The sequence below is a fragment of the Nerophis ophidion genome, linkage group LG07 (genome assembly GCF_033978795.1).
Source record: "Nerophis ophidion isolate RoL-2023_Sa linkage group LG07, RoL_Noph_v1.0, whole genome shotgun sequence".
Classification (NCBI taxonomy): Eukaryota; Metazoa; Chordata; class Actinopteri; order Syngnathiformes; family Syngnathidae; genus Nerophis; species Nerophis ophidion.
Window position 1 is genome coordinate 67,352,505 of NC_084617.1, and position 15,674 is coordinate 67,368,178.

At 40.8% G+C, this 15,674-nt stretch overlaps 1 protein-coding gene across 9 annotated transcripts in view; it reads left to right on the forward strand.

Moving 5' to 3' along the window:
- ncor2 (nuclear receptor corepressor 2) overlaps window positions 1-15,674 on the forward strand; it is a 245,010-nt gene that overhangs the window by 152,483 nt on the left and 76,853 nt on the right. For 8 of the 9 annotated variants that reach the window (XM_061906950.1, XM_061906951.1, XM_061906943.1 and 5 more), the window contains 5 exons: window positions 54-202; window positions 2,337-2,497; window positions 5,015-5,077; window positions 14,619-14,761; window positions 14,870-15,008. In XM_061906950.1, coding sequence (XP_061762934.1) covers window positions 54-202; window positions 2,337-2,497; window positions 5,015-5,077; window positions 14,619-14,761; window positions 14,870-15,008 — 655 coding nt within the window. The remainder of the gene's footprint in view (window positions 1-53; window positions 203-2,336; window positions 2,498-5,014; window positions 5,078-14,618; window positions 14,762-14,869; window positions 15,009-15,674) is intronic. The other variant, XM_061906948.1, reaches the window with a different exon arrangement.

A 15,674-nucleotide genomic window follows, 5' to 3' on the forward strand; every position in this document is an offset into this window, starting at 1 on the left:
ATTTCGGTTTATCTTCATAATGGGATGCCTTGTTGTTCCTGTTTCATCTGTAGCACGGGCAGCAGCAGCAGCAGCAGCAGCAACAGCAGCAGCAAGTCAACCGAACCAGCCAGGAAGAAAAGGACAAGGAGGAAAAAGAAAAGGCAGAGCCAGAGAGGGATGACGATAAAACTGAAGTTGAAGACAAGGAGGATGGAATGAAGTAAGTCAAACTAGTAAATCAAATAAGGGAGCATCGAATCAGCAGTCAGATGTGTCATCTGCATCTCAATATTAATACATTTAATTTACAGCACATTTGAAGTTACAGACCGACCTTAGTGATTAAAGCATTTTCAAAAGAAGAAAATAAAATAGTGATAAAAATGATAGTAAAAACCGAATGTCTTAAGACCATTTTAATGGTGATTTATACCACATCTGAAGATACAGATAGATCTTAGTGTTTAAAGCATTTTCAGAAGAAGAAAAAAATAGTGATTAAAAAAAGTAAATATTAATAACCAAATGTCTTAAGACCATTTTAAAAGTCTCCGGTGCCTCAGACAGTCTGGAATGGAATTCCACAGACTCGTAGCAGCAGCACTGAAGGCCTGACGGTGGTTCAGGCTTTGTCCTTACAATTGTAAGACTGTTATGGTACAGAGGAAATAGTTTGATTGAAATTTTGAAAAAGATTGTTGCCTGTAAAGTTATTCTGAAGGCGAGCATACTTGCCAGCCCTCCCGATTTTCGCGGGAGACTCCTGAAGTTCAGTGCTCCTTCCGAAAATCTCCCGGGATAACCATACTCCCGAATTTCTCCCGATTTCAACCCGGACAACAATATTGGGGGTGTACCTTAAAGGCACTGCCTTTAGCGTCCTCTCTCACCTGAAAAGGAAACTATTATATATGTCTCCGTTATCCATAGGTTTATCTATAACCCATAAAGTAGGCAGGCACGGAGCTATTTCTCAGCGTTATTTATTCCAGCCGGCACGTTAATACACTGACGCACAACATCGGCATTCCCATCATGCATTGCTTCAAAACTACGACAAGTATGTCCAAAAACATAACAGAGACAAAGCAGAAGAACGAAGAAGAGACATGGCGACGACGAGTAAGAAGAAGGAGTATGCTTGCAAGTTCCAAAATGATTGGAAAAAAAATTTTCAGTTCATCCAGGGCAGCTCGAAGGGGAAGGGGTATGCTGCCTGGAAATTTTGTAGATCACACTTCTCCATTGAACACGGTGGCAGAACGGATATACTCATTCATGAATGGATATACTCATTCATGAATGGATTTTATATATACATACATATATATATATATATATATATATATATATATATATATATATATATATATATATATATATATATATATATATATATATATATATATATAGTACACACTGTAGAAAAGAAGAGCTGGTACTAAAAATAATTTTTATTGTTTTTTAATTGTCTTTTCCATTTTATATATAAACTATGTGTTGTATAAAAAATGGAGAGAAGATCATCAAAGTTAACATTCATTTCATGTGTTTGTATATATATATATATATATATATATATATATATATATTTACATACATATATACATACACACACACACACACACACATATATATATATATATATACATACACATATACATGTAATTGTATTAACAAAACACTATATTGCGATTATATATTGTTTTCGGAATATTGTTATGGATATTGTTGTCCGTATTACATAGCACTTATCTCTTAGCTTGCAATAGATGATTAATTTACACATCACTTTTTCCATACTGTACATATTAATAAATCTTGCCCGACGTGCTTCTGTGTGCAATATTGTGTAGGTTCCAGTCCTCCTGCAGAAAAAAAACCTACTCAGGATGTATTTCAGTTTGACTTTTTCAAGCCCCCTTCAACTTTGTCCTCTCCCCATCATCCATGTTGTAGTTTTTAGCGCTTTCATATCGAGTTAGAAGTTACACCTGTACGGTGGTTTTTATCAGGAGTGGCAAAAGGTGAGGGTTTTTGTTCTTGACATCATGAAGGTTTATTGTTTTTGACGTCATAAAAATGCAGAATTAAAAAGTGAAGTAAACCCGGGAGAGACATGACATATTTTTCTCATGTTTGATAGTCTAGGGATACATTGTTGTTATAGCATATTTAAAAATGTAATTCCTCATAATAAAAAGACCTTGAGCATCTATATAATTTAATATAGACTAAATGCCAATCATTGTAATGTGTTCATTGATCCATAGATTACTTTTTGCTTATCATGTGCAAGGTAGCAATAGCTGTGAAATGTCGTTTAAAAACATCCTGGCATTTCTGAATTATAGAGATGAAACTTCTGGAGAAGACGCAGAGGACAAAGAGCCTGCCGTGGCTGTCAAAGGTCGACGAACAGCCAACAGCCAGGGGCGGCGTAAGGGCCGAATCACCCGCTCCATGACCAGCGAAGTAGAGGAGACGACCGCCCCGCCTGTCAACAATGAGCTTGGTCAGTTCACGTGGTTTAACATCAATCAAAGCATGCTTGGAATTTGTTTTAAAAGCACATACTACACCTTAAGCCCTATTAACAAGTGCAATTTACCCTTATTAGATTTTTTTGGATCATCAATATGTTATTAAACACACACTTTAAAGCAACATCAATGTGTGCGCACATTTAAAGATATCTGTTAATTTCTGTCATCAATAAACTGAAATAGTCATGCCCTGTAGCAGGCCTGGGCAATAATTTTGACTCGGGGGCCAAATTTATAGAAAAAAAAATATGTCCGGGGGCCGGTATATCTATTTTTAGGAACACTAATACTAAAACTCATAACAATGTCTGATTGAATGCTAAAAACGTTATGACAGACCTCCTTAAGAACGGAATGGAGTTTTACATTTTTTTACTGAATTAGAAACCAAGAATGTGGGATTTACAATATTAACTTTGAACGATAAAACACTGAATATTGACAACATTTGAACGTCACGCCCCCCTCTCGATCGGCATATTTTACAATCAAGCGAAACGCAACAAAAGTACAACAAACACAGCGAAATATGAACGCGAAGGGTAAAAAAAAAAAAAATTATATATCTAGGTTTTGAAACTTTGTTGTAAAAATCTCCTTACGCGTCTTAAAGTACCAATGATTGTCACACACACTCGAGATGTGGCGAAATTATTCTCTGCATTCGACCCATCACCCTTGATCACCCCCTGGGAGGTGAGGGGAGCAGTGAGCAGCAGCGGTGACCGCGCCCGGGAATCATTTTTGGTGATTTTTTCCCCGATTCCAACCCTTAATGCTGAGTGTCAAGCAGGGAGGTAATGGGTCCCATTTTTATAGTCTTTGGTATGACTCGGCCGGGGTTTGAACTCACAACCTACCGATCTCAGGGCAGACACTCTAACCACTAGGCCACTGAGTAGTCTGTCCCTGACATCCGCATTTCAGGCTGTGGAATTGTAGAAACGCTCCCCACCCACATACTGTTTGGTGCCTCGTCTGAGCTGCTGTGACTTAGATGACAATAGTAATTAATTGGATTACCGTAATAACCAATTAGATTACCATAATACCGTATTTTTTGGAGTATAAGTCACTCCGGAGTATAAGTCGCACCTGCCAAAAATGCATAATAAAGAAGGAAAAAAACATATAGAAGTCACATTTTTGGGGGAAATGTATTTGATAAAACCCAACACCAAGAATAGACATTTGAAAGGCAATTTGAAATAAATAAAGAATAGTGAACAACAGGGTGAATACGTGTACGTTATATGACGCATAAATAACCAACTGAGAAGGTGCCTGGTATGGTAAAAGTCATTCAAATAACTATAACATATAGAACATGCTATACGTTTACCAAACAATTTGTCACTCCTAATCGATACAATCCGATGAAATCTTATACGTCTAGTCTCTTACGTGAATGTGCGAAATAATATTATTTGATATTTTACGGTAATGTGTTAATAATTTCACACATAAGTCTCTCCTGAGTATAAGTCGCACCCCCGGCCAAACTATGAAAATAAACTGCGACTTATAGTACGAAAAATACGGTAACTAGTATATCATGCAAAAGCGCAGATTCTAACCATTGAAATACTTTGTATTGTTCTAGACTTAACGGCCATTTGAAAATATCACTGCATACCATAATGGCAGCTACAGTTTCCATCGTAAAGATCTAAAAAAAATATTTGGGAATGTCCGTTGGGCCAGATTGAAAAGCTTAACAGAATATTCGCCTAGATCTGCCCTATAGAATGGATCTACTGACCCATACCACCAGAGTGCACTGTTGCCTTTTGTTGCTTGAGTTATTCACTTCAAGCTTGTGCACCCTGTTTTGTGCTGAAGTGACACTGAATACACCAGTTAGGTGCTCGGTTAAATGACATCTACATTCATTCCCATTAGTTCTACAAAGACAAAAGTGTTAGTTAAGTGCCAGCTTGGACATTACAATTTTTTTTTTTTTTTCTTCTGACAGGATATCAGATCTTGCTTAAATTCATTCACACAGAATTCCGCAATGACTCAACAGATTGTTTGTTCCTAAGCTTGGATCAGTGCCTAGCTGGTTAGTTTGCCCTTGACAGCTCCTTATAGCGGTCATGCAAGTACAAGATCCAACTTCTCTGTGTGTCGGGCAGGGCCAGGGTCACTCTGGCTCATACCCTGTGCAGAGAGCGAGAGAGAGAGAGAGAAAGAGAGAGAGAGAAGCCAGTTGTTATGTCTATAATCATTAACTGACTTCTCTCCTTGGATTTCCTGCTTCCTCCATCTAAAACAAACAGTTCCTAGCGACCTAGGCAGCAGTGCCTCTTTGGCAAGCAGCACTAAGTACCCTGCCCCCTCGCATTGTTTTTTTCTTCTCTAATTTCTCTCATTCCTTTCCTCTTGTCAGTCACTCCCTATAACTGACTTTGTCACACTTGCCCACCCCGCCTCCTTCTTACTTTTTGTATGTGTGTGTGTGTGTGCTTATGTGTGTTTGACAGCCAATCTGGAGATGAATGAGAGCTCTCGCTGGACTGAAGAAGAAATGGAAACTGCCAAAAAAGGTAACAACAGCAATCTATGTGAACTCCATTGCAACGTTATTGTGCATAATAGAGTTGCCACTCAAAAGAGCAAGTCATTTTTTTTCTTCAAAAGCACACAAGACAAATGATGGGGTTGTGACTTCCTGTTCGTGAGGCAGCGATTGACACGTGCCGTTAGGTTGTGTCTGGTTGTAGCAACGTGAACAGGGGCTGCGGCTCTTCACAACCATTTCCCTTCTCTGGGTCAAGGCAGCCTGTCTTCTTATCAAGGTGGCTGTAAAGTATGTCCCTTATCAGTCACCTCTGCAAATGCAGCAGTCATTAACCTGCCTGTTTATTATCTCTGACAGAAGATTACTCAGCCACTCACGGCTGAATCACGGAGGTTGCTGATTCTGTGCCCAATGTCCTCACACTTGCGCTGTGTGATTGTTGCACGCAGTACATGATTCTCAAACTGAGTTGATGATTGAGTGAGCTTCTAAACCCAGAGTGGGGTCTAATTCCTCATAGTCCTCAGATAGGGATTCCCCATAGATCAGCATCTTGCTGAATGCTGAATTGGTATTTTCAATGAAAAAGAATTACCAGGGGTGTAACGGTACGTGTATTTGTATTGAACCGTTTCGGTACAGGGGTGTATCGAACGAGTTTCTAAGCTAAAGTCTTTGCTTCTTCTGCCTCTATGTCTCAGCACCCAGCATTGTCCCACCCACACAACCATCTGATTGGTTACATATATAGCGGTAACAGCCAATCAGCAGTGCGTATTCAGAGCGCATGTAGTAAATGCTTCAGTGTCGAGCAGATAGGTGTTTAGCAGGTGAGCATAAGGAAGCGTACTCTCCCCAAATGATAATAAACACCTCCCAGTCAACTACTACTAACATCACTATGAGCCTGTTGACCTTCTAGAAACTTAAACTGCGGCTCAGCTCGTTCGCAGTTCTGGCTTGAGGTGAAGGCTAATTAGCTTTTAGCGTAATGTTAGCTCATTTTGCGGTGTGTGTGTGTTCTAGATAAGCTTTAAATGGCAGGGTCCCTGCTATCACATGTTGATAAAAATATAACTTTTACATAATAAAAATCAACTACAGGCTTCCCAAATGCTGTGTTAAATTAAGCATGATGAGTTGACTTGAAACTGTTTAATGTGGCACTTTTTATATGTAGAAGAAAAGTTTTGTCGTTTTATTTAATCCGAGCAACAATTTGAGGCAGTTTAATGTTGATTAACGTGGGCAGAATTATTATAGTGTTCCCTATGTTAAAAGGATCAAGCCATTGTTTACAAATTTGGTAAATAAATAACCAAAAAATGTATATTTTGGTATTTTCTTATTGTACCGAAAATGAACCGAACCGTGACCTCTAAACCGAGGTACGTACCGAACCGACATTTTTGTGTACCGTTACACCCCTAAGAATTACCAATGACATTTTAAGAAAAAAATTCAAATCAAATTATTGGCTTAGTGCTTTTATATCACGACCTGCTGATGATTTTTTTGGGTCACATGCATGGCTTTGTCTGACTCTTAAGTTTGGCTTGTGAATAATTCTGTCTGCCCTTCCTTTTAATCACAGCCTTTTCCTCTTTCAGCTGCTTGAATTCAATACTTCAGCCTCTTCTCGAGGTGTTTCTAATTCTGTCTACATATGTCGTGCCCCCAGCAATGTGCAGGTTGTGCATTAGTACATATTTGTATGCTCAGGGGTTATTTTTCAATATCTGGCACCATCTTGGTTTGAACACAGGGCCGTGTAGTAATCCTGGTTAATGTCTGCAGTTCCATTCTCCTGCGGCAGGATTAGTGGGGTGCTCCATCCCAAAGGATTAGCCTGGCAGCTCAGTAGACGCAGGGCTTCTATGAAGTGCTTATGTAACCACAGAACCCCAGTGACAGTAGCCAGAGCTTGGAGAGGAGCTGGTCTTGGCGGATATTTTAGCACTTCTAACAGCTTGTAAAAATGAGTTCAAACTCCTGCCCTACTATAAACACACAACATGCTCAACTTGTATACATTCTCCTCCCCAGGTGCTTGACATGCGTATGTTTTAAAGAGGCTTACTCAGGCCTCAAGCTTATTGGGTCCATCCCCTTTAGCTAAACTGATCTGAATAATGACATTTATGTCACAGGTCATTTGAATTTATATACAGTGTGCTTTCGAGTATTTTTGGCCAGAGTATTTGCAGTGTCCATGCTGCACAAAGATCTGCAGCCCAGACGACAATTGTTTAAAGCACTGGTTCTTAAAGGCCTACTAAAATGAGATTGTCTTATTTAAACAGGGATAGCAGGTCCATTCTATGTGTCATCTTGATCATTTCGCAATTTTGCCATATTTTTGCTGAAAGGATTTAGTAGAGAACATCGACGATAAAGTTTGCAACTTTTGGTTGCTAATAAAAAAGCCTTGCCTTTACCGGAAGTAGCAGATTATGTGGGCGTGACACTCCTTACATCCTCACATTGTTTACAATCATAGCCACCAGCAGCTAGAGCGATTGCGGACCGAGAAAGCGACTATTTGCCCATTAATTTGAGTGAGGATGAAAGATTTGTGGATGACAATATTGATAGGGATGGACTAGAAGAAAAAAAGGCGATTGCAGTGGGAGCGATTCAGTTGTTATTAGACACATTTACTAGGATCATTCTGGAAAATCCCTTATCTGCCTATTGTGTTGCTAGTGTTTTAGTGAGATTATATAGGACCTGAAAGTTGGAGGGGTGTGGCCACGGTTGTAGTGACCGCCAGTGTCTCCGTGGCAGGAGGTAATAGGACGCTGGCTCCGCTCATAACTACGGTAAGAACCAACTTATTACCACATGTGGTCGGGATCCATGTTCGCTTGACCGCTCTGTTCCATAGTAAAGCTTCACCTTCGGGAATTTTAAACAAGGAAACACCGGCTGTGTTTGTGTGGCTAAAGGCTAAAAGCTTCCCACCTCCATCTTTCTACTTTGACTTCTCCATTATTAATTGAACAAATTGCAAAAGATTCAGCAACACGGATGTCCAGAATACTGTTTAATTATGCGATTAAAGCAGACTACTTATAGCTTGGATCGGGCTGGAAAATAATGTCCGCTACAACCCGAGACGTCAAAGCACGCGTCATAATACCGCAACACTTCGCCGGAAATTTAAAATGGCAATTTAGCAAACTAAAAAGGCCGTATTGGCATGTGTTGCAATGTTAATATTTCATCATTGATATATAAACTATAAGACTGCGTGGTCGGTAGTAGTGGGTTTCAGTAGGCCTTTAACCTGGGTTCGATCGAACCCTAGGGGTTCCGTGAGTCGGTCTCAGGGGTTCAGTGAAACCTCCACCGCGGAGGTCAAGACAAACCGACTCATCGTGAAAATAAAAACTTCTCCCTATCTCCGTATTATGGATACCCCCAAACAATGTTCCCTCTAATTTTCTAAATGCGTGACTAACCTGACTAAATAACAAGTTAAATGTTTTATTATTGTAATCAAATGACAGCAGTAATTTCCATATTTTCTAATATAAGTGTTTTGGCCCACTTACAATAAAACACACAAAAAATATTGTTTTTCATGAGCTGTGTACTAACTAGTATTGTATGTCTGGGTGGGAGTCCTGCTTTGGAAATAATTTGTATCCCTTTCAGATATCGCATTTAGTTCCCACTAAAACAAGGGTTGGGAACCTTTTTGGCTGAGAGAGCCATACAAGCCAAATGTTTTTAAAAGTATTTCCGTGAGAGCCATATAATTTATTTATTTTTAACACTGAATACAACTATATGCGTGCATTTTTAAGAAATACCAACATTTTTAGAGTAAAATATGTTTCTTCTTCTTTTTTATAACATTGTTATTCTGAGGCTAACCAACAATAAATAAAACACTTCTTACCATTAATGCGACTTCTTGAAGAGGTGCGGTAGAAACCGGATGGATGGATGAAAATGCATGAGAATGTTTTATATTTTGAACGTTATTTTCAGCGGAATTATTCTTTACATATCGTGTTAAGCAATGTCAGCTAAGATTTATCCGAGAGCCAGATGCAGTCATCAAAAGAGCCACATCTGGCTCTAGAGCCATAGGTTCCCTACCCCTGCAGTAAAACATTCACATGTTGCACAATGAGATGTAAACATGTGATCATGTGCACATTCCTGTAACTTTGTTTGTAAAAAAATATATTGATTAGTATTTCTTTAATATATCAACATAATTTCATGATTCATATTTATAAATTAAGATTCAATTAAGTAAAACATTTTATTTTTTCTCTAAGGAAGGGTCCGGTGAAACTGGTGGGGTTCGGTACTTCCAAGAAGGTTCAGAACCACTGGTTTAAAGGCCTACTGAAACCCACTACTACCGACCACGCAGTCTGATAGTTTATATATCAATGATGAAATCTTAACATTGCAACACATGCCAATACGGCCGGTTTAGTTTACTAAATTACAATTTTTAATTTCCCGCGGAGTTTCTTGTTGAAAACGTCGCGGAATGATGACGCGTGTTTGTGTTTTCTCGGGTTGTAGCGGACATATTAGCCCAGCACCAATTACGGCTAAAAGTAATTTCTTTTCATCGCATAATTACACAATAATTTGGACATTTGTGTTGCTGAATTTTTGCAATTTGTTCAATTAATAATGCAGACTATAAAGAAGAATGCTGTTGGTGGAAAGCGGTGGATTGCAGCTGCCTTTAGCACCGAAACACAGCCGGTGTTTCTTTGTTTGTTGTGAAGCTTAGACACAGAGCGGTCAAGCGAACATGTTTCTCTACGTCAACTAGCAAGTTTTTGGATGGGAAAATTGTGATATTAAGTCGGCTCTTACCGGAGACTTCGTTGGATTACGCGACTTCGTCCTGTAGCTGTCAAAAAGGCAGCTATGATCTTGGCTCCTGGGCTTCTCTCAGAGACACTGGCGTTCAGCTCAGCCATCCGTAGGGTTGGGTATCGTTTGAATTTGAACGATTCCGATTCTTGGTTTCGATTCCGATTCCTGACGATTCTCGATTCAGATTCTTTCTTTTAAAATTTTTTTAAAAAAATTAAAAAAAGGCAGGGTCAAAACAAGTTCAGGATATTTTAAATGAGCTAGCTAACCTACAGTCTTTCTGAATGAAATAGTCTGACATTCCCCATCAATTTTAATTCTATTAACTTTTTATTAACTTTACTATAAATTCCTCACAGGGCTGTTTTCAACTAGAATATAAATATCAAATATAAGAACTTGAATATAAATATTATAAATTATGAATACATTTTCACAGGTGTACACTTTCATCAAGAGAGCTTTATTTTTGAAAACCTCATGAAAACACATTTACACACACAAGTGTATGATGCTGCAGGTACTTAAACATGTTACCGTGCTCCCACTGATGGGCTAACCTGGTGCAGAAAAGCAAATAAACAATAAGAAACAACTTGCAAAACCCAGTCCAGATTAGCAGCAGGTGCAGTATAAAATCAGAGACAGTTCTTGTTTAGGAAAATGACCATATCCACCTTCTCAGGCAGGATTTGTTTGCGTTCTGGACAGATAGTGTCTCCTGTCGAAGACGGGACACGCATTTATTTGTACTCCATGAACTCGGAGGTGCTTCATCATGTTCGACGTGCACCCCCCTAAGCACGAAACAGTCCTGTCGCGCGTGTTACATTTCGCCGATATTTCATTTTTTTTAGTAAAATAAAGCCACACTTTCGACCGTCGACGTGCGCTATCCATGCTTGACTGACTCGCTCGGCTACATAAGCTCGGCTATGCTAAACACTTCCGGCGGTGAGCGCTTCTTCGTTGGTGTTCAGCGGCTTCTTCTTCCGGGTCGGCGGACTTATTATTTTTTACCGGTCGGGGGACTGGGTATTCAAACTAAGAATCGAAATTAAATTTTTTGAACAATTCTGGGAGAATCGGAAAGTTAGCCCCGGTTCCAATCGATACTCGATACCCAACCCTAGCCATCCGACTTTGAGGTATGACTTTATAATCTCACTAAAATACTATTAACACAGTAAGCAGATAAGGGATTTTCCAGAATTATCCTAGTAAATGTGTCTAATTACATCTGAAACGCTCACACTGCCGCAGCCTGGAGTGGTCGCTTTTTTAAATTTTATTTATTTATTTATTATTTTTTTAGTTCTTAACTCTAACTTTCCTCATCCCCAAATCTTTCATCCTTGCTCAAAATAATGGGGAAATCGCCGCTTTCTCGGTCCGAATAGCTCAAGCTGCTGCTGGCCATGATTGTAAACAATGTGAGGATGTGAGGAGCTCTACAACCCGTAACGTCACGCACACATCGTCTGCTACTTCCGGTACAGGCAAGGCTTTTTTATTAGCGACCAAAAGTTGTAAATTTTATTGTCGATGTTCTCTATTAAGTACTTTCAGCAAAAATACGGCAATATGGCGAAATTATCAAGTATGACACATAGAATGGACCTGCTATCCCCGTTTAAATAAGAAAAAAATAATTTCAGTAGGCCTTTAAAGGTTCCAATAGCTCTACCTGTGAATGTGCGTGTAAGAACACTGTGTTTTGTAAAGATTGTCTCTGGCCGAGTTCTGTTTGCATGTGCACACTTCTTGGCCGGGGTTTATATAAGTGTGCTAATCTGCAAGGCTTTGCCAGAGTGCAGGCAGGCACCTGGACAAAGGCCCCTGCTGTGGTTGCTGGAACAATCAACATAAAGGCGCTGCAGGTAGACGCCATATATCGTCTTTCTTTTCCACTCTCGCGCTCTCTTCGCTTCCCTCGCTGTCCACTTCTTGGTTCGGGAGATGGCACCAGCCCAAGTTGGCAGGCGCTGTGGAAGATTTGGCAAGTGAGGGGTCCCCCTCCCCCTCACTCTCTCTCTCCTTACTCGGTTTTATTATAGACTGGAGAGAGGTCACATTCAAGATGAAAAGCAGGTCAGTCAGGAAAAATGTGAAAGCCTTTATGCTTTCTCATGGTATCAACATCAACTCTGTCGCCTCCTCTCTCCCTCCGCCCCATCGTCTCTCTTTGCTTACTGTCCACTCCTTTATTCCGACCCGGTCTCCATTCTCTCTCTCCCTCTCTCTCTCTCTCTCTCTCTCTCTCGCTCTCCCCTCCCCCTGCTCTATGTTTACACTTGGACTGCCTGAGTATGTTTGTGTCTGTGTACTAAAGTATTAACAAGAGAGAGAGAGCGAGAGAGCAAGCAAGAGCGAGAGGGTCGAAGTTGGTGTGTACTCACTCATGCATTAGTGCTCGCACTGGTCGGTGGTGCCTGCTGGCAGGGTGAGGTAGGGGGAGGGATAGGCAGACGGAGAGAGGGAGGGGAAAAAGAGAGATAGAGAGATCAGATGAGGGGAGAGAGACGGAGCGAGAGAGCGAGCAAGCACATAGCACTGCCTCCGAGTCCCACTTTCCTGTGGAAGTCTTCCTAGACGACCGCCATTGTGGAGAGACGCAGCACGAGAACGAGCGCTGCACTTACAGAGGCGGAGGAGTGACGGGGAGAGACCGGGATCATGTGTTGTTTCGGAGCATGTCAACCTGACCCCGGCTCAAATATCAAGCCAACTGGAAGCAAGAGTGGAGGGACCGAGCTGTTTTTATCTTGAGTTTTGGATCGGAAGGCCCCTGCGTTGAAGAGCGATCCTGGCAGCCTACCCTGTGATCAGATAGTCGGATCGTGTGATCCAGCAGGGCCTCAAGACAACGGCTGAAGTAACAGGCATGTGACACAGCGACAACCACGTTCTGGCCGCACCAGCTGTTGATTGGACTTTCTCTGGGTGGAGCCTAAGGCCATGGAGGGTCTTCATTGGCTGAGAGACAGCCATCTGCTTTAGTATCGCTGCCGCTGATTGGATGTTTGTTCCACGTGTTTTTTCTCTGCTTCTGAGGCTCGGAGTCAACTACAGCTACTTGGAAATGCGCTTCGTGCACTCGCATACAAGGACTAAACGATCAATAGATGTGTCAGTACCAAGGAATTTTTGATTCTAAATGTGTTTTTGTACAAACCAAAATTGATGAAGTACACAGCTTTTACACAATTCATGGACTACAAAGTTGTTTTTGTCGGGTGTCTCAGGTGGCCGGTCGGCCTCTTCCTCTATTTAGGTGTTTCTTTACGTCTCGCTGACTCTTGGAAGGAGCTACGGCATGCATTCTTAGCAACACCCTTTGTGGTTGTCCTGCAGCTTTTAGGTACAGTCAGTTCAGCTTTTGCTGTAGTTTTTTATTTATTTTATTTTTTGTTTTAGTGCTGTTAATATATCATCAGCAAGGAGCCACGGCATGCATTCTTAGCACAATCCTTTGTGGTTGTCCTGCAGCTTTGCAGTGCTGTTAATATATAATCAGCAGTAAAGTGAATACTTACAAGTCTTCTCACACTTGCATGATGATGCACTGCTTTTCTTAGACCATGTCGCCACATACAGTATGTCAAGGGTTATTTTATAGTATCAAGATTATTACTTGATTCTTGGTCAAATGCAATCCTGGTATAATAGACCTCCGCTTGTACGTGAGTACGTGTACCCCAGCACATGTACTTGTGACTTTTGTTCTCGTCATATAGCTTGTTAACTGCTGTTAGGGCCAGCTTTTATTGCAGCTGTTCCTCGTGAATGGTACTTTTCAGCTGATATCAGGGTCAGCTTAATACATCTGTCTGCTTCTTGTCTTAACTGCCTCCGTTAAATAATGAGATGCGAGGACCTTTGAACTCTTGTACAAGGTTATCCTGCAAAGTGTTGGCTCCTTGCTTGTTAATAACAACCCTCAGAGAGGCTGCCCTGCCAGGACCTGTCATATTGGCACAGGAAAGAAGTGGGCGGTGTAGGTTAAGCCGCTTACAACACACACTGTTAATGAGTTGCTTTTAGCTACCAGCACACCCTGAAGGGGAAACACCAGGGTGAATTCTACACGATCTGCCTTTAGCTCTCCCTCGCACAAAGATGCTGACTACTACTGTACCTACATTTCTTTTCGAGCCCACACAGTATGTGGATTTCATGACCGCTTTTTTCTATCATTCTCTGGCCGGGTGGGAGCTGGTCGACTCTTGTGTAAGGCACAATCATGTGGTTGGCTGGGTAAAGGACCATGGTTTTCTTGGAACTGGGTCACATCAAAGTTAGTCGGAATATAACCGTGTGACCTTAGTGCGGGAACGTTAGTTATGTCGTTGGTGGAAGGGGCGGTCCGTCTACTGTGTCACCACTTCCCTTACCGATTCTATGCTGGTGTGTATTTAGGAAGATAATGGCAGCTTGCCAGTGCTCCTCCTTGCCTGGGTGTCTGTTACACTGTGGACTTGACTCACAGACTGCCCTACAGTTGTGATAGAAAAAAACTAATATTTGGAGATTGTAATGACTGTTCATTCATGAGGAACGATGCTCTGAAGTACTCTACTTTGAAATGTTTAGTCATGCACACAATTAAATGGCCAATGGGCTTACAGCTAAATTTTAGATGCCTTACATACCCAGTATATGGTGTCAGAAATTACGTTACCATTAACCCTCTCCCTTCTTTATAACAGGTCTTCTCCAATATGGTAGGAACTGGTCTGCCATTGCCAAAATGGTGGGCTCAAAAACCGTGTCACAGTGCAAGAACTTCTATTTCAACTACAAAAAGAGGCAAAAACTCGATGAAATTTTGCAGCAACATAAAATGAAATCGGTAGGCAAAACGACACCTTGTGACCTGTTTTCTCATAATTATTATTTTTTTTTTATCAGTAAATGTTGACATTAGTTTTTAAAATAATATTATTATTAAATGTCTTAGGAGAAGGAACGAAAGGCTCGGCGCAGGGGCAAAGCACTTCAAAATGAAGGAGCCACTGCCCAGTTTACTGCAGAGGAGGAGGAGATGGAGGGCTCGGGGGCTAGTGGCAATGAAGAAGAGGCACCTGAGGATGGTGAAGGTACATTGCACTCTACATGTGCCTAAACTGATAAGATAATACATAATTAAAAGCTCAATGTTCCATTATAATATAATAGATCCATAGTAGTGTAGTATATTAATATTACTATATGTGACATGCAGTGGGGCAAAAAAGTATTTAGTCAGCCACCGATTGTGCAAGTTCTCCCACTTAAAATGATGACAGAGGTCTGTACTTTTCATCATAGGTACACTTCAACTGTGAGAGACAGAATGTGGAAAAAAAATCCAGGAATTCACATTGTAGGAATTTTAAAGAATTTATTTGTAAATTATGGTGGAAAATAAGTATTTGGTCAACCATTCAAAGCTCTCACTGATGGAAGGAGGTTTTGGCTCAAAATCTCACGATACATGGCCCAGTTCATTCTTTCCTTAACACGGATCAATCGTCCTGTCCCCTTAGCAGAAAAACAGCCCCAAAGCATGATGTTTCCATCCCCATGCTCCACAGTAGGTTTGGTGTTCTTGGGATGCAACTCAGTATTCTTCTTCCTCCAAACACGATGAGTTGAGTGTATACCAAAAAGTTATATTTTGGTGTCATCTGACCACATGACATTCTCCCAATCATCCGCTGTATCATCCATGTATCCATTTTGGTATAAACTCAACTCGTCGTGTTTGGAGGAAGAAGAATACT